Below are 23,955 nucleotides of genomic sequence, written 5' to 3'. Positions count from 1 at the left end.
TGTATGACAGTCAGCTCTTGAATCTTGTGCTAAGAAAAATTATTTGTGATTTCACTCATTTAATTTCATTCCAAAGTCACTCCTGCTCATTGCTAAAACCTGGAGGTTGTTGAAATTACACTTGAGGCTATAAGGACTTCATAGCTGACTCTGCTTCAGCAGGGCCCTCCTGGAGGAGGATAATTCCAATCTGAATTATCCCTGGTCCATTGTGGGATCCTTGCTTTGTCTTAATACCTGCTTCTCCTCTGAGTCCTACTGTCATTACATTATTATACAACTCAGACATAAGCACAGTCTCTGTGAGACAGTGTGGCACCCCAGGTTCCTTCACCTCACCCCTTTGCTGGTACACCCAACATCTACTTTGATCACAGTCACTTTTTCAAGTGACTTTTAAAAGCTAAGGGAACAAGATAGGACTTAATGAAATCACTGTTATAAAGGATCACAATAGTGTTCTGATTATTAGTTGCTTTGTGATAAGGTGTACATAGAATTCTCCTTAACAAACTGGAGCCATTTCATTTTGTGGGATCAAAAGCAAGACTGTACCAAAACTAAAAAAATTTCAAGCTGTGATTTGCCATCTTTCCTCACAAGGTCCCCCTATTTGACACTGGCAGTGATAATACTGCAAGTGGAAGTTGAATGTCCAAACAATGAACTACATTTCCTTTCATTTTAAAATCTTGGTGGAGAAAATAAGAATAACGTTGTCTGTCATATTTATGCTATTTAACTGCATTCTGTACTTGTTCATATTCCATTAGATGTGTTAGTGGTTGCATTCATCTGAAGACTTACTGTTCTCCTACAACTCTCGAAGTTGGTATTTCTTTAGTGTTGTCTTAGAACTGATGGTCAATATATTGGTCAACATACACTGAAAATTTCTCTGAGCAAGTAATAAAAAGCAAATTATGACATGTCATTGCTTTTTTCACTTGTTGCTATGAATCTCTATACAAACCAGTTCTGCAGAACTCTCCTTCCCAGCCTTGATTACAGCAGCATTTTCCTGTGGGAGTGCAGTGCCCATTCCGACAGTGCCTTGAGCATTCAGATGTCAGTATTGGTGCAGGCTGAGCCATTCTTTTGCATTCTTCAGGGACTAAAGCCCTGAATGAAAACATACAAACCAAGAAAACAGTTAACAGTCAGGGTCAAGGAGAAAAACTTTGTTGTTTTTTTGTTTGTTTGTTTTTAAAGGCCTGATTCTCTGTTATGGTACTAACAGTGGGAGAAATTTTGTGCTAAGGAGATTGTTTTTTTCCTCAGAAAAACCAGTAAGCATAGAGATGATACATGACATTACAGAAAAATACAGTGCTGTTTGCTATTATTTCATTTAATGCCCTCAGAGGTCTTCTACAAGATTAAATAACAGTGCTTGAAAATTCCTGAAGGATGAACCTGGCAAAACCAGCTTGCTGAAGAGATCATCACAGGCAGCATCTGATAGTGTCTTTTTACATTTCTATCTGGTTTAGATTTCCCCATTGTATGCTGGGAAGAGTAACCCAAACAAGTTTTATGTCATACATTATGACATGTATGATAATTTTGAAGCAGTGTTACCTCTGCCTACAAATTCAGTTTTACACGGTGGGCTCTTTATTTCCATATTTTTATGGAGTCATATTTGGATTATGCATTTGGGATGCTTATTTAAGCATCTGAACATCAGGAAAGACTTTTTCCCTATGAGAGTGGCCAAGCACTTGCCCAGGTTGTCCACAGATTTGTAGAGTCTCAATCACTGGCCATACTCAGAAGCTGTCTGGACATGGTCCTGGGCAACTGGCCTGAGCCCTGAGCTGGACCAGGTGCCCTGCAGAGGTCCCTTCCACCGTCAGCATTTCTGTAGGTGATTCTGTGAAATGTATGCAAAAAGGGAATTCTGGTTCAGCTGACTTAAAATATTTCTGATGCTGGGGATTTTTGTTGGGCTTCTTCTTGTCAAGTCTTATATAATGCAATTTTTTCTGTCAGCCTCTACAAAATATTTTTGATACCCAGTAGCCTTTTTTATTTACAAAAGCACAACAATATCTTCCTTATCAAAGGAAGAATTGCAGTCTTCCTTCTGCAGTATTAAGTGTATAAAACATTTAAGTGTTTTAACTTAAGTGTACCCTAACTGTTGATACAACTTCCTATGGTTCTCTAGATATTTAGTCTTTGTTTTGCTTAGGTTGGTTGAGTTATTCTGTTTTGGTTTGTTGATTTTTTTTTTAATTCAGCTGTATGTCATCATACTGACCACTTATTTTATTTGCTGTCCCAATTCAGCAGATAGGGACTGATAAAATTGTCACAAGGCTACAGGTTGCCAGTAGAGATACTGTGTTTTCTGTCTGCTGTAGGTTTCATTGCACAGGAATAAGTTTAGAAAAGAATGTCAGGATCTCCTAAGTGATCTAATCAAGTAACTGAATAGGAGCATCATGGCAAATTGAGTTAATTAATGACAAATACAAAATTACTCACTCTCAAGGAAATAATCTAAACTACTGCCATACATTCTTAAGCTTGAAATTTGCAGGACAAAGATTCTAATGGTTTTCTGGAGACCTTGGAGAAACCTTGGCTAAGTGTCCAGCTAGAATCCAAACAAATCAAAACAAAAGTGAATAGAATAGAATAGAATAGAATAGAATAGAATAGAATAGAATAGAATAGAATAGAATAGACAACAATGTTCATGATACTGACAACAGAATTACACCTCCAATTATATGCAAATAGCTGGAATAGCAACTTGTGTGCTGATTACTCTGTGAAATATTAAAATCCTAGATTGATACTCCTGTGTGGAGAAAAGAATAGTTTTTGGAGTCTGCGAAAAAATGGGTGTGATGCAGGTGTGGAAAACTGTGACACAAAAAAATAGAGAAGAAAAATTGTGCATTCTCATTTATCTCCAATTTCAACTTCAGCAGAAATATCAAGGGGAAAAATTAAGCTAAAGAAAATAAAATTAACTAGCTGAACTCATGGCTTCTAAGACATCAATGAAGCCCATGTTCTATTAGAATTTTAAAAAGATGTTTCTTATGAACAATGGGGCCATTCAAAGTAATATTAGATAGGCTAAAAATAATTTTGAAGAAAAATAAGCATTCATACCTAATGTCATTGAAGTCCCTCACTAGCTGACTGGGCTTACTTTCCCCCCTCCCGTTTTGGCATGCAGCTTGTTAATGGTACAGTACAGGGTTTCTTGCATTTTTCTTGAGAAAGAGTAATAGAGTACAGGCTCACTGGTTTGTTTCACCACAACACTTTCTCTGCTCAGTCTTAATTACTACCATGATTATTTAAACATCCATACAGAGGAACTGGTTTCCCAAAGATGTTAAGGACAGAAAGAATGTGGAAATGAATCTTCAGCGTAGCACTAAGTTCTGATTTCCTAACCATTTCTGAGAATCACTGAAGGTCCTGTATTATTTAAGGGCTTTGAAACATGTTTTGACACCTTTGGTACAGCATATTTGGAACCCTTTCAATTTTAGTATTTACATATTTCCACGACTGTCTTTTAAATATAATGCATTATTGTTTTTTGACCTGTGAGGAATTCCATTTCTGTAGTTATGAGTGAATTACATATGATTTGGTTAAGAAAGTTTCTACACTTAAAATTATATGCAATATTCAATGGCAATGCTACTTTGGAATCTACAAAGCTGTATGATTTTCAGATTTAAAGCAAAAAGATCTGCTATCTTATTCCTAATCTGGGAAAAGAAAATCTATATTTGGGATGATTTTTTTATAGTTAGCTGCAAAGGAGGCAAGATTCTTTTTTCATCTATCACTGCTAAAGCCCATTTATTTCAAGTTACTTTAAATGGGAGCCTTTTTTTTCTTGCTCAAACACAAGTACAGTGCTGTGTTTAGCAGGAAGTATAACCTCAGGCTCCTGAAGCATCTCTTGGAAAAGAGCTCCAATGACATACCTTTAGCAAAGAATGACCTCATAAGTCACAGATATTTTATTTGTAAAGATAATGATTTATTTTATTATGAGATGTATTTATCTGTGATAATGCTGGAGTATATGGTTCTTTTTGTTGGTAATTAGGAAGGCAGAAATCACACTTTTTTTTTATCCAGCAAAGTATGGTTGGTCACTTTTATGATTTGAATTTTTCTACTACTCTTGGTACTTGTGAATATAACCTTGCCTTTTATTCTACCATCAATCAATAACTTGTACTCATCAGCCTTGGATAATATTTATTAATGGTGGAGTAGAGTAGAAACAAAGATGGAAAAAAATCTGGTTGGCAGAGTGCCTTAGGAGAAGAGGAATACAAATGCAGCTGGAGCAGAATCCTTCTTGTGTGTGAGAATTGCTGGTTTTCCTTCGTTGTGCGATGGGAAAAGCCACACTTCTTTCTCAGGATTCAAATGCTGTTATGGGACCAACATGGGTCAAGAGAAAGTCTCTGCCCCACGGTACTTCCACTTTGCATTCTTAAGGTTTGAAAGGGGTGGAAATTTTCAGTCTCAGCACAAGCTGAACTGAATTTCACAAAGATAGCATGAGCCTTGAAACTGACTGTTGGGACTTGATCTTTCCTGCACTTAGACAAGCCTATGGTTTTGTTTACATAACTAGTGCTTCGCTGTGTCTCTTGACGTGGAAAATGGAGAGGAAAAGATGGAGCCCCACTCTGGGCTGGAGAGAATTTTTTTCCTTGTATTCCTCAACCTATAAAACTCTAAAGGGTACAGCTTGATTACTCTTACAGTAAGCACTGTTCGGTCCACAGAAAGTCAGCCAAAAATGTAGCTGATAATGGCTATTTATATGGTCTGTACAATTCCAGTTATCTTAAAGAGCTGTTCATATATACAGTACAGTACAGTATATCTTGCTTGTTAAAACAGGCTTTCATGAAACTGTATAACAAGTCTAAATGTATGGAACATGGAGAGAAGTTGTGCTGGGGGCTGGGGCCTCGCTGGATCCCTTTGCTGACGTGTGCAGTGAGCTGGGAATTCTTGACCGTACAATGACTAAAACAATTTTTGCTGCCTTACCATAGCCAGTGTAAGAAAGTAGACTCTACTGTTAGTTTAGAAGCAAGTAAAAGTCTAGCATGCTTTAATAGATTAAAACTCATCCTGGTGTTGCTCAGGATTTCATGCTTTCTTTAGTGCATCTCTTCACAGTTCCACTAAATGCACAGAGTGATTTAGTTGCTGTACGTGGTCTCTGTAACTTAGAGGTACATAAATCAATGCAAATGGAGGGCCAAATTCAGCAGTAAAACAGCAGTACTGAACAGAAAGCAATTCCTCCACTGCGCTTTTGACACAGTATCAAAAATCTCCACTAAAGTGAGAAAAAAAAAAAAACCCAGACAAAATGCCTGGATGTTCAGATTCAAACAAGAGACACTGCCCAGGAATCCTGACTGTGGTACAAAATATATGGAATGTTATGCCTCAATTACCTGCACAGAAGATATTCGGTATTAAAATGATGCTTAGGTATATCACAAAAAGTTGTGCCTTAGTTGTTGGGGTTTTTTTCCTTTATAAGGGAAAATGCCAAGAAAAAATAATTTTGTTTCACTCCTTGTCAAGAACTAAATTTACTACTTGTCATAGAATAAATATAGCATCTCTTCAGGTACAGCTTCTAAAATTAAAAAGTATACCTTTAGTCCTGGGAGAGATGCCAAAAGCTCGTTACTTGTCTCCAGATTTACTACATGGGAATAATGTGGAAAAAACTCATGGCTTTTAAGATTTAAACTCAGCAGCATATCAAATTTATTCTTATATGGTATACTTGTTCATGACCTCTAGTCTTAAGAAATTCTGTCATGTTTGAAAACTAGTCCCTAGCGAAGCCTGTATCAATGTTAATAGCTAAGAGGTCAATGCAACTGCTAAACAGTTTGTATTACTGTCAGGGTGGTCATGAAAACAACACCTGCTGCATGAGCACTTGGCAGCTGGGTCAACAGGCACTGTGGGAATTTATCAATTTAGGGGGCCACTTGCATAACACTTTGACTGATGAATTGGGAAAGACTGGCTTACTGCGCTAAAGCTGCTCTATTATGTGTGACTTTCTTTAGGATGGCAGAGGCTTCCTGCAGGCTTCAGAAAATAAGCAAAAGATAAACTGAACTGGTTTTTTCCTTATAAAGCGATAAAAAGTGAGAACTCCTTAATAGCCAATGCTACAAAGACTTTTTAAAAAAAGAGGGGGTTGGGGGGGAAATCCCAAACCAAACCAAAAACTTTTACAGTCAGTGAGCTGTGATGTGATTGAAAAAAATCCTTAGGTTTTTCCATCGTGGTTACAAAGGAGTTTTTGTGAAGTACTTCTGTAAATTGAAACTCTCTAGGCTGGTATTTGCAAAAAGCTCTAATTTCTCTTTAGTGTGTCTCTTATGGGAATAGTAACTGCATGTGGGTAGGTAAATGAGATAAGAATTTTGCATGCTCTGGCTAAACTAAACATAATTAGACATTAATTCTGGCTTTCCATTCCCTCAAATGACTTAAGGGATAGTAACTTTCTGAACAGAAAGAAATCACATGGCCCACCTGGCTTGGTGAGGGCATTCACCAACAAAATTAGCTCATTCTACAAAGAGTTTCCAGTAGTAGCTTCAAAGTGTATCTATATCCCATCAGAACTATCTTGATGCAGATTAGTCTAAAACTGTGTGTTTGCAAGTTCCATTTTCCATAGTAATTAAAGTCTTCAACAGGGCTCCACTTTCATAAATGCTTTTCTTCTACCATGCCACCAAACACCCTTGGCTCATACTGAAAAATAAAATCACTAATGGTTTTCTAAAGAGCCTGAACAATGTCAAAATGAGGTATGACCTAGATATTGTCCCTTCGTGTTTGAAATCAGTTGTTTGGAAATACTCTCTGACAGCGGAAATCCCAGAAGGTGATGATGGAAAGGATGATAAGTGGAATTATATACTCTGGAGGGGCATGAAAGAGGAGTGAGATGGTTTGAATCAAGTTCAAGTTTCAACCCAATGGAAAGCAGCTATTCCATCTGTTGATACAAAACACATTGCAACCCAGATCTATAAGGTGTTAAGAGGAGAGGAAGAGGAAACCTTCCTACATGTGCAGGGACACTTATTTAAGCTCTGCATTCTTTTGTGAAAATCACCTGCTGGCTTCAGTGAGCCACCTTGGTGAAAAGAATTATGAATGTGTTTTGGAATCACCATATTGATGGTGGCAAACACTTAAAATGTCACACTTAAAACATCACAGGGAATACAGCACATCTTTTAAATGGGAAACTTTTGCATTGTCTGTCAGTTTGAGAACTCTTCTCTGAATCTCTTTAATTTTATTTATAATTTCCTTAGAAATAAAAGTGATCATATTACAAGTATTCTAAAAAAAGACTTACAAAGTCACTTCATGTCTGTTCTACCACCATCCAAAGTTTATTTTCTTACTTCTTGGTCTGGTAATAATGTTTAAGTTACAGACTACATGGACCTATCTAAAAATCTTACTTATTTAAATATTCATTTTCACAGTTGATTTTCTCCTCTCATCATGTTAGAAAAAATGATTACATTTTCTTTTCTAATCAAGTTGTCTCCTATTTTCTGTTATTGACTAACTGGACTATTTGGACTTCTATACATTTCCCACATCACTGTTTACCTAGTTATTTTGCCATTGAATACATCAATGCTTTTGTGACTGATGTTAGTATGCATTTGTAGAAACAGAAAGCATGACAAAAATTATGAAACAGAAAGCAGAAAACTAGAAAATAGAAAGGTTTTGGTTCTTGGTCACAAAGACAATTTAGAAAATGCTGTATTTGCATCAGTCTTCAGGATGTCTTTTAGTTGAGAAGAAAATAAGTCTTTCTCTCTATATTTCTCACTAGTTCCTGTCCCTGAAAACATCTTTCTGATAATCATCAAAGAATGGAAATATTTTTCAGAGACACAGTTTTGAGTTGAGAACTCCTCTTGACTGCCAGCTTAACTAATGTTCCTCATGCTGGTTTTGTGTGTTTGTAATTCTTAGTCTTTCCCACATCTCCTCCAATCTCAAAGCTAAATATGCTATTGACTACACTCTTTACTCAATTTTTGGTAATAGGAAGTGTATGTGTATTTTGCAGCACCTCACATATTTAGGGCTTTTTTATCACTTCATTGTCTACAAACTCTCAAGTACTAATGTATCATTGTAACAACCTTGTTACAAAGAGAAGGATTATTTCACTCTGTGCTTTTGATGGCAGTCTATTTTGTTATTGATATGAAGTATTCAGAGGAACTGAACAAAAATTTTTCTGTGGTATTTGAATTCTGTGTTTTGAACTTGATGATCTTGGAGGTCATTTCCAACCTTAATGTTTCTATGATTCTACAAAGGCAAAAAAAAATCAAATCCTGCACCTTCATGTAATCTTTATTATATAAAATAAAAGAATAATTTTGTAAGCTCAAGGCAGCTTATAAATGACTACTAGCAGAAGGATGGGGTGTGCATGAAGATACTGAATTTCAGCAAGGGGCTACCATAAGGAATGATAATTTTGTTCTTTTACGCTGCCCCAGGCATGGAAGGTTCTCTTTGTAAATTAACAAGCCTGCCAAGGGCCACCTCTCCCAAGGTTTTTTTAATAATTACTGAATTTCTAAGACATGACAAATCAATATCTTGATTATTTTATTTCTACCTGATGCTCACAGTCCACCTGTAGGATCTTTAGAGTTTACATATATATTTGTTGTATTGGTATGTGTCCACCATGAGGAAGAAGCAACAAAATATTAACATGGAAAAGAATACTAGCATGTGAATAACAATATTTTGTTAATAAAACTTTACATGAACATTTTCCAAAGCTATGGAATATTTAAATTGTTTCCATGGGTAATAGGAACTTAGCATGAAATGGTAAATAGAGCTACAATGCTGTTTTGTGGAAATAACTCATTATCTTTCTCTTAAAAGCCTGTAATGGTGTGAGACTGAAAAACAACAAAACTCAAAACTTTGCCTGAATCCAAATTATCCCATATTTCTAAAAATTGTTACCAAAAACTGTACCCCTTTGCCACAGTCTGTTTAATTTCCACCGTGTGCCAATTTGCAGAAGTATTTTATAGTTTTCTGGTTACTTTCACCAGTAACCAAACACAGTCTTGACCCTTTTCCATGCATGGAAACAGCCAACCGTGAGTGCAGCAATGGGAGGTCTGGCCTTTCAGGTATGTCAGCTGAAGACCACCCTACTGGAAGAGGTAACAAGAACAAAAAGCCAAGGTCAAACAAGGCAGCCCCATGTAATTAGATACTAACAGTGGATTTAGGGTGTAAAATTCACTTAAAACCATACACCAACAGACTAAACAATCCCAGTAAGAATGGCAAGTTTTGTTCTAAAAAATGTTTTCAATACCAGAAAGCATAAATAAAACATACATAATAACCTTGACTGACAGACTGCACTAACCTGCAGTAACATCTGCTTCCAAACTATTTGCTATAGTTTGGAGACAGTACAATTACAAAACACAGAAACTCTACTGTAACTTGTAGCACAGTGTGCATTCAATTTCGTCATTTAATTGTTGTATTCAGTAGTTGTTCCAATAACAATTTTTAGAATTTAAAAGTTCAACAGAAAAACAAATTCTCCAAACAGCAAAACCAAAAATACAAGTCTGGCTCTATCTGGTACCAATGGAGAAACATGCTGGAGTAGATGCTGAAAAAATAGGCAGTTGCTTTAGCAGGGTATGATGGAGTCAAAGGAATTATACAACAAACCTCGTTTCTCTTGGCTGTTTCATTTTGTGTTGATTTCTGATGCTTTTGCAGGATGGACGTGCTACTTTTACATGTCGGACTTGGTCTGATAGAGCAGCAAGACCCATCATGAAGAAAATGGTATTCCCCCAGCTAAAGTGAGTATCTGCTAGTCATCAGCTCTTACTGCTGCTGGGACCCCTGGGTCATGTCGGGAACTGGCTTTTTACAGTCTTTCCATATTCCCTAATATTTTCATAACCCTACCTCCACTGCAAAGATCACATATCAAGAAAATTTGGTTTGATAATTTTCATTTATCTTCATTTTACAACTGGTAAATTAGTCTAAATAATTAGAACAATTCTATTAATGCTGTGTCTTATAAATCACTTGAGTGGGATTTTTAAGTCTTTTAGAGGCAGTTTTTTAAGAACTGTTAAAGAATGTAGCATATTTCTGGCACACAACCCAAGGACAGAGGATTTCTTTCCTTGAGGCTCCAAACCTGCCCAGGGAGAGACAGGTAAATGCAGAGGTATGGAAGGATGTTGAAAACTAGTGAGCAGTGACAATTCACACTCACTGAGGACTGAGTACATCCTCTATTTTATTCTCCATTGGTGGTATCTCCTAACAACAGAAGAGATGTTTAGAAAAGACTGAATTGGTCCCTTGGAGCTTACTTATGGCAAAACTGACACTAGCTAGTGCTGTCAAATTATTTTCTGTAATTGCTTTTCAGCACACAGAATAGGTGTTGTCACCCAGTACTGATCTTCTGAGCCAGCTCCTGTTGTGCCCTGTCCCACCACAGTGCAGGAAGGAAGTAGCAGCACTTGGGAGAATTCCATTGATGTTGCGCAACTTCTGTGGTACCTACAAGTCATTTGGCTTCAGAACTAGCAGGAGCTGCCCTTTTTACTGGATGTCAGTATTGCATAACTCAGCCACATGGAGAGAACTACAGTTACCTTTTGGGCTTTAAGCTGTTGAAGGAAAGGCTGATTTTAAAGAGAAATGCAACACTCACCTTTTTGGGTCAACGATCTTGTAGAGTTTTCCGCTGTGAGGCTGTGTCATACTTTTACTGCTTGATAATATGTAAATCTCACCTGTTAGGGAAGCCAATGCAATAAATTAGTTCTCCTTTCTTAAGGAAAATATATGACTTTTGTGATCTAGCTGTATTTGCCAAATGAGATTTAAAAAAAACTTGCAGAAGAAACACTCTTCATTGAAATATACAACAGAATCATTGCTATTTGAAAATGGATGTAAGCACTTTCCTCAGACTGATGGGAAAGTATTTTATCATGAGTGTTTTTCTTTCATACAGTTAAAAAAGTGAAATTCATGAGGAAAGGAGAAGAGGAGGTCAGTCTGCAATATCTTTGCCTCTTAAGTCAGTAAGGTTGGGGATAAAAGTAAGTATATGACACATTGTGTCACAGTGAGTGACACATTCACAGGATGTGACAGACAATAAAGACCTTTGCCCCTTCCAACCACACATTCTCTTCCCAGTTCTTAGAAGGCTGCTGAGGTGTAACTGAGAGCAGTGCAGACAGCTTTGGCAAAGGGAAGATAGCCTTCTCTTTAAACATTTACTGTAACTGTGAATACTTCAGCAGGCAGTACCGATAAGCCTTATCATTTAAGAACTTTTTTTTTTAGTATTTACCTAATTCATCTTCACCAAATCCCAAGACAGGGCCTGAAAAGAAACCTCTACATGAACCAGTGTTGCCAAGACAGAGGGGTTTCTCTTGCCACTGTTTGGTTGCAGGACTCTGTTGCAGTGTTAAAAAATTTCTATATTCAAAAACACATAAAACAAATTGTTACATTACATTTTGAACAGTGAGTTCTCATTGTCCAGACAAGTAAGCAGACACCTGCTGCAAGTAACTCCATAGATACATCTATGCAGTTCACTGGCTTATGATTTCCTGCCCATTATTTTTCAGATGCTTAAAAGCCATGCAGTCATTCAAACATTGCAAAATTGTGTTCAAACTGTACTACACAATCATTTGTAAATAGTCAGCTATTTGCTATGGGGAAACTATGCCCATTCATTAAAGAAAAATTCATGTTGCTCGATCAGTGATGTGTCCATAAACCCCCAAAACTTTTCCATGTCTTACCAGTTTGTTTGGGAAACAGATCCATGATTAACAATTATTCCCATCATAATGTAAAAGAGGCATGCAAGAATATGTAGCACTTAAATCTGAAGAGTGCCATGATGTGAGTATCTTTGTACTGTTCCCCAAGAATTAGGTATGTTATAAGGCAGTTAAATGCCTCCCTGACATCCGATCCCGTCAGATCTCGGAAGCTAAGCAGGGTCAGCCCCGGATTAGTACTTGGATGGGAGACCTCCTGGGAAATGCTGGGTGCTGTAGGTTCTAGTCCTGAGGACTTCACTGTCCCTGTCCAAGCTTGCTTGGCCGTGGCAGATGAACCTCAGGACTTAAATGGTGGGGCCAGTTCTGTGCACGCTGAGTCTCACCTAAAGAATCCACTGCGCAGGCTGGAAGGGCACACCCACGTGGGGAGAGCCCTTCCCAAATCTTCGTTCGTGAAGCCGAGCCACACACACAGGTATGTTATGTATGTCACCATTCATTAGAATGCTGTGCTGTTTTATTTCCAAACGTAGAATTTAATCTGCATTCATCACAGTGCTAAACTGGCAATGTGGCACAATATTCAAGACTTGTGGCATTCCTTCGTACAGGAAGCTGAGTGACTGCATATACCCTGTATGCATTTTTGGTTAAGAGTGAGGTACAAGACACTTACCCATTGCGGTCTCCAAATACGTAACTTCCATAGAGTCTTTCGGACTGGCAACCTCGATAGACAAATCCACCAACCAGGGATCCACTGCTAAATGGTTTGAATTCCAAAAGTGAAGGCTCACTTTCTAAAAAGGAACTACCGTAGCATTAGATCATATGCAGTCTCACACTGATTCACATTTATGAAAATGACATTACTTGAAGAAAAAAGATACTAAAAGATTCAAGATGCAGAATTGAAGCATTTTACAAAAAATCAGAAATGGAACATTAAAAAAATTATAAAATTAAAACAAAGTCTGTTTCTGAAACAATCCATTAGAGATTTTTAGGAGAGGCTATAGTTGCTTTCTCCCAATGTCTACAACCTGGGACAGTAAAACTACACAAAGATTAGGCTGGTGTTCTATTGAAATAGGTGTTGTTGCTGCTATTAATTTCTAGTGTCAATACAGTCTGCAAAATGGATCATCTGAACTTCAGGAATACAGTTACTCCCCTTCACTTCAAAGTCCACTAACTAAGGGCAGAAATTCCAATGATTTTCAACAGAATTTGTTTTCAAAGCCTTTCAGTGGTTTGAGAAACTCTTTCAAATTCACCGTTTTAAACATGGTAAGTGTGTTACATCCCATAAAACACTAGTATTACTGGTTGTAGCTTCTTGTGGCATTTTATTTTATGCTGTTGCTGTAGCTGCAATTCCTGTACATTTTTTATTCTTTTTTCACAAAACTGCAGAATTTTACCCTATCAAATAATTATTCAAGGAAGTTTCAGTGCATATGTTCCTATTCACACAATCCAGTGCTGTTTAGGGTAAAAGTAGATTCAATTTGACATGATAACTGCATAATTTTAAATAAAAGCCACAGCCAATAGACCATTTTGGTTTATAGGAACCATTTTTATTTTAGTCAGAAGGCTATCTGCAAGCCTTTGATAAATGCATTTCCCAGATTATTCTACAAGAGTGAGAGCTGAAATTTTATAGGGGAGAAAAGGATGATGAACTCTTTTTATTGAAGCAATTGACCCACAGCCTAGTATTAATATTGACAAGCTGTTCTGTATAGACACAATATTGCTTAGTTTACTCTGCAATAAAGATGCAGTCAAAATTCCACTGGAGCAGTGGTTAACCAAATATTACTCTTTGGTTTGGCTTTTATAAAATGGACACAGAAAATACACACAATAACTAAAGTACTACAATTGCATTATACTATTGTGTACTATTCTAGTCAGCACAGCTGCTTTGCTGTCAAGTAAATTACAAGTGGGGGCACAGGGCATGTGAATAAAACTGGAAAATGCTGCATTCCAGGAGACAGACCAGTTCTCAATGCCTTTACACACCATTGGCATTTGTCACATCTTACCACCCTGGATTTACAAGCTGCTAAATGGTCAGTCAAGGTGGATGAGAGCTCATAGGAACTGTCACCTGGCTCCTCTGAACTAGCAAGTGATCTGAGTGAGTATGAGTTAAACATTAAACTAAAATCGTGACTGACAATCACACTAATTCAGAGGGAAGGTGAAACACTTTCATAATTTGCAGTCCCTAACTGAGTATATTCATCCTTTTTAACCTAATCCAAACCTGTCATTTATTATGAAGTAGTAGCAGAGTGCATTTTTCTAAGTTTTTTAGTTTGGTAACATTTAAACAGCTCAGTCATTGCCCTGTTTGGTTGCGGTCTGTTGTTGTCCATCTCACTTTTTCCATTATAGGAAGCACATTACATGAGGTTTCCATTCTGCCTTAAAAGGTTATTTATGAATGACTAAGATTGCATTTTCATCACTTCCTGATATTCCAAAATCTTCTCTTTATGAGCCAATATATGCAGCAACAGTTTGATCCTGGACAGATTAACAACTGTCAAATTTGTTGAACCTTATTTAGAACATATTCTACACCAACAAGAATGGAGTCATTTAAATTTTGGTTTGTCCTGCATCTTTTATCTGCTTGAAATGTTCTGTCTTGAAATGATGTAACTTTTCAGAAGTTCTGTCTCTGGTAGGTTATCTGTTCTAGCTATGCAGTAAGTTTCCTATCATGGCTATACAGTCCTGTATCTATTCTCCCCTACGTTCTATTTGTCATTCCATGGGCACTGTAACTGGCTGTTCCCAGCAGCTTTATGCTGGATGGAACTTACCATAGTCTTTACCCTTTATTATTTGTAAGATTCTTGCTGAAGATCTGTTCTTTCCATTTGAATCTGAGCAAAGTATAGTTAAATTGATCTTTACATCTGTTGGATGGCGGTCCACAGCACACCTGTTAAAAAAAAAAGAAGAAAATTCACTACATAGATGAGTTCATAACACATAATTTTCAATACTATGAAGCATCACATTGTAACGTATTATTGTTTCTTTGTGGTGCCTACTCATTTGAGTGACCTATTTCATACTGAGCCAAAATATCCAAGAAATGTGTTAGATTTATATACAAGAGATATTACAACTTTCTCATTCCTACACCATTTTTTTGTATAATGTCAACTAAACTACTTTTTCTTAGTGATAAAACGTACTGTGCTGCATAGCACCTGAAATGGATAGTGCCTTAACCAAGCTAAATGAATTGACTTATATGGTGTAGGAATTTTGGACTGTTGAAAAGGTCCAAGAATCAACTGCTTATCTGAACAACTTGACTTTCTGATTTTTTTCAAACAATGACTTTAAATGTCACTTCAGTACTACCACCCACCTAATTTGCTGAATTATGTGTTGTTTAGTTAAAACACTGTTCTTCTCCTTGTTATTGTTTAGGTATCACCAGATGTTCTCATTTGTTTTCCACGTGCCCTTTATTCCCAGTCAAGATTCCCATCTCAGCTGTACGTTACCAACACTCTCCTTAAAGCTCCTTTTGTGCATAAAGGTCATAATTTTATTATTCAGTAAAACCAAAAATCCTGCACTTTGTTTCTGTCATTTTGGTCTTGACTTTTAGTAGTTGTGCATGCTCTTCTCTTTCCCCTTTGCCAACATACATTTGTTTCTGACTGTGACATATGTGTGGAGGTGGAGGAGTGGAAGATTTAAAAAGTTCACAAGTACCTTTATTATTAAAATGTTGTTACCTGACTGTATAAAAGAATTCTGGTTGAGAATAACATCTGCTCCAGAGTAATTCAGTTTAATTGAGAGTTACTTACCGGCCTGGATTGTGGAGTCCATGTGCAAAAATCTCTGGAGGTTGGTTTGTGCTGTTGAAATGTGGGTTGCTCCGTGGTATGGAATAAGGGACATTGCATAGATCAGTGTTCACGTCAAGGCGTAATACAGAACCTGTAAAGTCACTGAGAAAATGGGAGGATAAAATAATTGGGTTTTTAAAAGTATTTTACTGGTAGATTTAATCTGTGTCATACCACAGTGAACCAGCAAAATAAGCCACCCACAGTAAAGATTAATCAGATATAGATTGATTTTATGGTACATGCAAGTCCAAGGAATAGTAGCAGAGCCTATCAAAGATTCAAGTTTGTCCCATAGGTTGCCTGGTTGTGTTCAGACCAGAACAACTCTGATTGTGCTGTTGGGAAGCAACTTGATCATAACAACTTTCCAAACACCAGCATTGGTTTCTGGTTTCAAATATAAAGCCATTAACTCTTCTAGACTGTATCTCATCAAGAGTAACTATGCATATAATCACCTGATAGTTACATAATGCTTTTTGCTAACACTTTGAATCCAACTCTTTAATTCAATGATTTCTAGTCACAGTACTATCCAAGGACTAATTACATAGAAAAAAAGCAAGCAAGAAAGAAATTGTATTGTTTGAATGGAAATGTTGATAATTTTTTGTAAGGATTCAGAACTTTCTTGTTATATGAAACAGGAGAGAGTAAAATGTTTTACGTTATGTCCATGACTGTGATGGAGGAAAGGAGAAGGAGTAGAAGAGCATCAAAACTCTCCTTATAAACATGAAAAGCTGTGATATTTAAATTGATTTCTTTCTGTGTTTCTTCGCTGTTAATCTGTTTCAGTCTCCCCTTGTCTTACATTAATTTAAAACCAAATATTAGAATTGCCCTCTGCTCTGGGTTTTAAGTATATCCTTATACTTAAAGAAACCTTAAAAATCACAGGAGCACCTGCAATTCTGCTGAGCCAAAGAGGTCTTTGAACACAGGAACTCCTTTTAGGCCTGTAAAGGCTCAGTACCACACTTTCTCTAAATATTGCAACTCTAACAGAGCATAATGAAACACAGAGGGAAAAAGCAGGTTGAGAGAAGTGTAGAGATAGAGCCAAAGTATGATTGCCTCCTATGTTCTCGGGACATTTTCCTAAGTGATGCATTGTTGTTATTGTCTCTGGTATGTGTTGGTAGACACCTTTTGGAATCTTTGCTCAATACAGTTGTCGTGTTCATAGAACAAGAGTTCAGAAAACAGAAGCTTAACCTGTGTTTAAGCAAAATTGCATTTACTAATGAGGGCTCCAGTATTTAAATGGTTTGATAGCACAGAGCTATTAAGAGATGTGGCTATAAAGATGTATTTAAGCATTTAGACTGTTCTGAATATCAGCAGTTTGCTAAACCCAGGCACTGAAACAGTAGGATTATTTAGTAAAGGAAGAAGGAGAGAGATTTGTCTTCACAACTGCTGATCACTTGGGATTCTGACCCCAAACACTGTGCAAAACCAAAGACAATAATAGAAGTACATCAGTTGGTAGGCTTTGTACCTTAAACCATCCATTTCCTCCATGTCATCCAGCGTGATCATGCCATCTCCAAGGAAAATGTATAGGAAACCATCTGGGCCAAACAGAAGCTGTCCTCCTAGATGCTTTCGATGCAGTTCTGCTACTTCTAAAAACACTCTTGCTGTCCTCATATCAACTTGGTGTGGATTTTTCCTGCAGGATAAGTATATGAATACAGTTTTCACAGTTCAGTATCAATGTTCTTTCTAAAAATGAACTTCACTCATTCAAAGTATATTTCGAGGAGTGTATATTGTAACTTGGTGGGAAAATGCCAAATAGTTATTTCTGAGAAATTTCAATTTTATAGCATTCACAAAATTTATTTTGCTGCCAATACACAGTAAGTAGGAAATAAGTATAAATAAAAATGATAAAATAGCTAAAAGAAAAAACCAACTTAAAAGTAAAAAACAGTGTACTTACTGGCATTCCAAAGCTACTGTTAGAAATAAAATCCTCAATAGATTTTCTGCAGGTGCCCAAGTATATATATTGTAAACCTCATAGTTCATTTTAGAAATGGGACATACTAAATTGCAAAAGTTGCTGAGAAATACAGAGTATGTGAACTTTAGATGTGTACTGATACCTGGATACTGTGTATTCTACAACCCTAAGGATGTGGTCATGAGGTCCAATAGCCCACCGTTCTTGGTTGGTGGTATAAGACACATACAGCTTTCCATTTTTCTTGTAATTGGGATGGAATGCAAGGCTTAACAGTCCTCTTTCATCTCCTCCCTGCAGTCAAATGAAAAACACAAAGAATTGTGAAGTTAATTATGTTCTTTATTGTGTTTCAGCTGGAACCCAAAAAAAAAAGTTTCTTTCTTGTGGATAATCTTTCCCCAAACTCTTTTATTTCTTTCCTGACTACTGCACAAAAAGGATTATAAAACATTTCACTTGGGGGAAGTCTTTAAGAGTTAGAACAAGACAATTGCCTTATGTAGCTATCTATGCACAAGTCTGTTCCACCACTTTTGTGGAGTGATTTGTGTATGTAATCTTTGGGAAGCCATGCAGACAAGTTTAAGTGCTGTGAAGGATTCTTTGCTGGGTTGCTTGTAATTCGTAGAAGATGAATAAAAAGGTCTATAATCAGCAGTCACTTCTAATCCAAGTATCCAAAACCTAAAACATAGTGCTGGCTGCCAACTCCCACTGTCTTGGCAATATGTTTAGAAAACAGTTAAATTGCTTGTGTAATATGTAAACCTTTGTTTTACCCTGGAGGCAGCAACATCAGTTGTCACAACTATGGTGGTCTGTTCATCATAGCCAGTGTACTGTAGGTAATAAGTAGCCTTGGTCTCTGTGCAGAGAAACCATAGTTTTACATGTGGTCCTTCACTGGAAAGGTTTCTGTTATTTTTTAAAATAAAAATAGAAAAATCTCAGAACAACTTTCTTTTGTTATTATGTTTGCCATAAAGATTAGTACAGTTATATGTTAAGCATCCAGTCCATGTAATGTACTGTGACAAAGAAAATACCCTGTGTGCTTAAATAGAAAGCAATTTTACTTTTTGGCTTCTAAAAATGTGTGTAACATTACTATGCCTAAAAGTGTATAAATGAAGAATAAAACTTAGATTTCTTTGTTGATTTTGAGGTGATACAGGAGAGAAAAGCTGAGGCACAGGAATAAACACAGTACATAATTAACAATTCGAATTCAATTCATATATGTGATTATTCACAAGGTGATAGTTGTCTTGGAGTTTAACTCAGAGCTTGCCAGCCCTTCAAAACTACTGACTCTGTTGTAGATTCAAGTGCTCCAGCTCTGCACCCATAAGGAGACAACGTTTTGCAACTCTAACCACACCCATGATAACTAATTATGAAATTTTAAATTATAAGAGAGAATGAAGCTTTTAAAATGTATTTGCACTTCAGAATGATGAATGGGCCTGTCTTCCTGTTGAAAGTCATCCCACAAAAGGCCTAATTGGGAAAGTGCACAGCTTTAATTTATTTTAATTCAACATGATTGCTGCACTTGCTTTTAAATCACAGCCACCAACGAGAAACCTGAGTCAGAAAGGGAGATGTAAATAGGTCAAGAGATTTCCATACAAGCAGATTTGTACAATGAAATCTTGATCCTGCTAATTTAGGGAAGCCAAAATTTGCTGGTTTGTTTGTTAGAAAAATTTCGTTTCAGGGGGTTATCAGAGAGGTTCGTTTTGAAAGTCTGGTTAGAGCTGCCAGATCAGTTGCAGTCATCATGGATGAAGGGACTGGTAATCTAGCTCTTTCTCCCTTATGAGCCAAAAATAATTCTGCAGCTGAGTCTGAACTGATTGCAGATATTATTGTTTGAGTTTCTAGGAGTTTTGACCAAGTTGCTCTGATAAAGTCTGAAGCAAAGGGTGGCAAATCAGTTGCTTTGGGAACAGGAAGGCATATTTCAAAGATTCCTGATGAGTGATTCTATGTGCTGTGCCCAGACAAAGACAGGCCTATTTCTTCTCCTGAGAGATGAGTTCAACTCATTTAAGTGCCCAGGAATGTCAATGAGTCACACTAGGTCTGCCATGCAAGGTGAGTTATTGAAAGTATTAGTAATAAAAGATCTTTCTGTTACTATGCTGAAGATTTTGTTTAGCACTCAATGCCATGGCAGCCCTCTCAGTGTGAAAGTGAAGTTGTTGAAAGGGTAAACAGGTGAAAATTAAATTAAGAGCTTTTAATGACGTATACATGAAGCAAGAATTTGAAAAATGGATGAAACATGGGACCTGCAAAGTAGTAACTATGGCAAGTTGCATAAATGGGATCAGGCCACTATTTCTACTCCTTGCTGTCTTGTCTGACTCTGTTAGACAGCAATATATTACTTGCTTGTAGAATGTATCTACTGCTTCCTGAAAAGTCTCATTGCTGTTTTTTTTTAAAATTGAGACGTACACATTTTGTTCTAAAAGGTCTATTTACTCATGTATTTAATAAAAACTTTGTGGATATCCCTCCAAGATACTGAAATTGGTGCAGCCTCAAGCCATTGCAGTCAACTAGAAATTCAGATGAGTTTTTCCATATTTGTTTTTTCGAGTGTTGGGGAATAATTATTCATATGTATTTTCAGCTTTATCATTAACTGGCAAACCTGTTCTTTCCAATTAAATCACTGAAACAACTTCCAGAGCTTTTGAAGTGTTTTCTATGTGCCTGAGGGTACATATAGTTTTCTGTGTAGTAGAGTTGTCTCATATCTTGTGGGGTAAATTGAGTGATATCCAGCAAAAATCTCTTAGGAGCAGTCATTTTAGTACTACCAAACTGAATCATTGAGTACAAAATTTCAGACTTTCTCTATGGAATATTCCTCACTTTTATTTTGTTATCAATAGACTTTTCATGTGAAAGCAGACTGTATAGTCTTCCCTGTAGATACCATGTGTGGAATATTTATATCTTTTTTTGGCAGCTTAATAAGTTATTGACAACCTTTTCTTTTAAAGTTTCCCTTCAGATGAAGCCAGCATCAACAAACTGTAGATGACATAGTAGCTTGTATGAGATTCTGCACTACCCTATTTGATGGAATAACCATTAATGTTTGTCAGTTGTATTTCCTTATACAAGAAGAATGAGACGAATCTTTGTATTCCATTGGGATGTCTGTTGAAGACAAAGAATGATGGTTGGCTGAAATGAGTATTAATTACTTAAACATACTGTGGACTGGGGCCAGTGTGAAATTTCTGTTGCAGCTAAGTCTGGGAGCCGACACTCCCGATGCTGCTCTGTAGCCTGGACACTCCTATCTCCTCTTTGTGGGAGTGATACGTTTTGCACCAATGCTACACTTATTTCAAAACTGATTTCCTTGGGCCAGATTATTAATTTCAGCTCAGGAATTCTGTGAAAGGATCTTTAAACCCCAGTTTGGTCTAGTTTAGGACCACAACTATGAAAAGAATTTAATCAGAATTCTATTAAATTAGTACAAAGCAAAGCAAAGATTAATTGTATGCATTAAACGAAGTGTTTCTTTACTTTTCAGTTTAAAATAATTAATTAGCTACATTATATCGGTTCTGAAAGCATATTACACTAGCATGTGTTCTCAACTGAAATACATTTTTGATATTTCTTTTTTGCATTGTAATTTCTATTATATTTACACTTGTAAAAATCTTAAACAAGTGCACAATACGATCCATTTCATATTTTGACTTACACCAAGAGAAGTCATTGTTGCATGTGAATACTGAATTTTTACAGAAAGGTACTATTTTCTTGTAACCACTCCTTAGAAGTGGCCTCTGCTTTCAATCTGTGTGCTTCCAAAGGTACTCTGGTATATCTCTGGTACTATAGACTGAAGTTTTATTATATTATTAAGGTATTATACTTTTTCTGTAATACAGAAACATATGCTGCAGCTATTTTTAAGACATGTTGCCATTTAATTATGTCAATACATGTGTTATTACCTGTAGTAAATACAGAGAAATACACAGGAATGCTTTAACTGGTATTGTTAAATATTTAATTTAAAACAGATCATATTGTGACTATGACCCTTAATTATGTAACCTTAGTAATAATTAATTTTAGTAAGCAAAACCAGACATGACCGTTTATTTCCATTATTCTGTGTGCCTTAATAGTAAACAATGTAGGTAGCATATTCCAAGCTTTTCTTTAAAATTGATTTCACAATGCATGCTCTTACAGAATACTTAGAAAATAATTGTATTTATATTCAAGAGCTTTTTCATCTGGACAATCCCACTCTCGTGCTCCAAAGGAGTAGCAACCCTATTGAAAAGTGGTTGTGCTTAAAATATGCATATTTAGTGGTGACCCAACATTTTAACTCTACTGTAGTGTCTTTATATCATTTGTTTTCATCTATTATTATAGTGCAAATGCTGGATAACTTGAAGTAGTGGGACCACCCTTAATTTGGTTTATTTCCTATGTAATAAATAGCATAACCAATATGTATTACTATCTGCTTGATCTTAATGAGTTAGATTGTAAAGATTTGTAAAAAATGTCAGTGAAGGGGCCATGGAACATCTGAAATCTCTTATAAGGCAGCACCATGTGAACTCTTTAGAAGGAGATCCAGTAGGGCTGAAGATCGATCTTAGGTATTTTTCTCTGTAGGAAGTGTTTGCTTAATCGACCTGTTTTGGAAATTTGGCCCCAGCACAGGACAGAAATTTGACTACAGCAGAAGTGAAAGCCTGCACAAGGTCCGCTGTAAATGCACACCCTCTCTTTCAAAGGTGCACCACCTCTTCTGAGAAGCACATGAGGGAAGTGCCTCTGACTGGTTCAAGGTGACAACAGATACAGAATGAGAGGAAGAGAAGTCGCTTGGGCTGTTGGTGGGATGTAGGAGTAGAGCTCCTATCAGACCTCTTGGGTGTTGGGAACTTCAGTGCTTTGCTACCTGTGGGGCCTGAGGCCTCTGGCAAAGGAAGAATTTGTAAGATGAGACATTTACCTTAGGGGAAAATAATTACCCTGATGTCATGGCTCAGTATAACACACACACACTAGACCCTATCTGCAAAGCATTTCCCTTTGCCTCTTGGGTTACAGAGTTTCACTATTTTCCTTATTTATAAAGGGGTTTGCAGTTATCTAACGATTTTTTTCAAAACATTTTTAGTATTTTAGTGCTTTAAACAAATGCACTATTTTAATGCTTGACTTTAAAATAGCTACAGATACAGGAATTCTTTAGAATTAAATTTATACATGAAAAATACTTAATGGGCCACAATTTTTACGGAAGTTACAGGTGCTTTTTATTCAGTTAGGTGCAGGGCAGGATTTAGCTGAAAATGGCCAAAGTGCATCCATCAAAAGGTTGTCTGTTCTGATGTTTGTGGTGACATTTAAAGGCTAATTTTTTTTTTTTTACAGGAGAACTGAATTCACAATAAAATAATTATGTCCCACTCCTTTAGAGCGCAGTGGGTCCAAGTGACAGACGTATCAAAAGGTAAGAGGATGGTAATTCACAAGACCAGTTCTATATGGATTTTGGGTAGGGCTTCTCTACACTTGGAGAAAAATTGGAGTACCTATTCATGGGAATGACACCTGCATATTTATTTGCAGCATAGTTTTCCAGCAAAAGAGCTCTGAAGTGGCCATAACTTGAACAGAAGTAAATAAAAAGTTGTTGAGATCTAAAGACAGCACTAGAATTTAAAGCCTAATTCTTTTTTTCTTCTTACTTCTGTTGCAGCAAAGACAAAATTTTGACATGGGGGGATAATTTTTTCTTTTCCTTACCTTCACAGTCCTTTGAAGATACCAGTCACTAAATGCAGGACCTTTCACTTCTAGTCCTAGTCCTCTGTACTTATTTTTTTAATTCCTCAACTCCAGATTTTGCTGTTCTGCTGGGCAAGTCTTTAGTTTAATCCAAATGACACTCCTCGTCCCCTGATAATACAATTCTTTCTTCCCGTCCTCCTAAAGAAAGTACATGAAACTTATAAATGCAGATACCAACCCAACACAAACCCACAGCTTGCCTCCTTCACACTCTTCTAGCACGACATGAATCCTGCTTTCCCAGCTCTCCCAATTATTGGTTGGGAGCAGCTGA

The 23,955-nt window shown here is 36.8% G+C and overlaps 1 protein-coding gene across 1 annotated transcript in view; it reads right to left on the bottom strand.

Moving 5' to 3' along the window:
• HHIP (hedgehog interacting protein) overlaps nt 1–23,955 on the bottom strand; it is a 71,211-nt gene that overhangs the window by 1,425 nt on the left and 45,831 nt on the right. Inside the window, exons 5-12 of the mRNA XM_071555076.1 lie at nt 17,953–18,104; nt 17,340–17,513; nt 15,791–15,934; nt 14,780–14,901; nt 12,610–12,733; nt 11,483–11,613; nt 10,832–10,913; nt 974–1,122 (exon numbers count right to left, since the gene is read on the bottom strand). Of these exons, the coding sequence (XP_071411177.1) occupies nt 974–1,122; nt 10,832–10,913; nt 11,483–11,613; nt 12,610–12,733; nt 14,780–14,901; nt 15,791–15,934; nt 17,340–17,513; nt 17,953–18,104 (1,078 nt within the window). The remainder of the gene's footprint in view (nt 1–973; nt 1,123–10,831; nt 10,914–11,482; nt 11,614–12,609; nt 12,734–14,779; nt 14,902–15,790; nt 15,935–17,339; nt 17,514–17,952; nt 18,105–23,955) is intronic.

The sequence above is a fragment of the Pithys albifrons genome, chromosome 5 (assembly GCF_047495875.1).
Source record: "Pithys albifrons albifrons isolate INPA30051 chromosome 5, PitAlb_v1, whole genome shotgun sequence".
NCBI classification, from domain to species: domain Eukaryota; kingdom Metazoa; phylum Chordata; class Aves; order Passeriformes; family Thamnophilidae; genus Pithys; species Pithys albifrons.
Note: the sequence above shows the minus strand (reverse complement) of the source record. Positions and strands in the feature narration are given on the sequence as shown.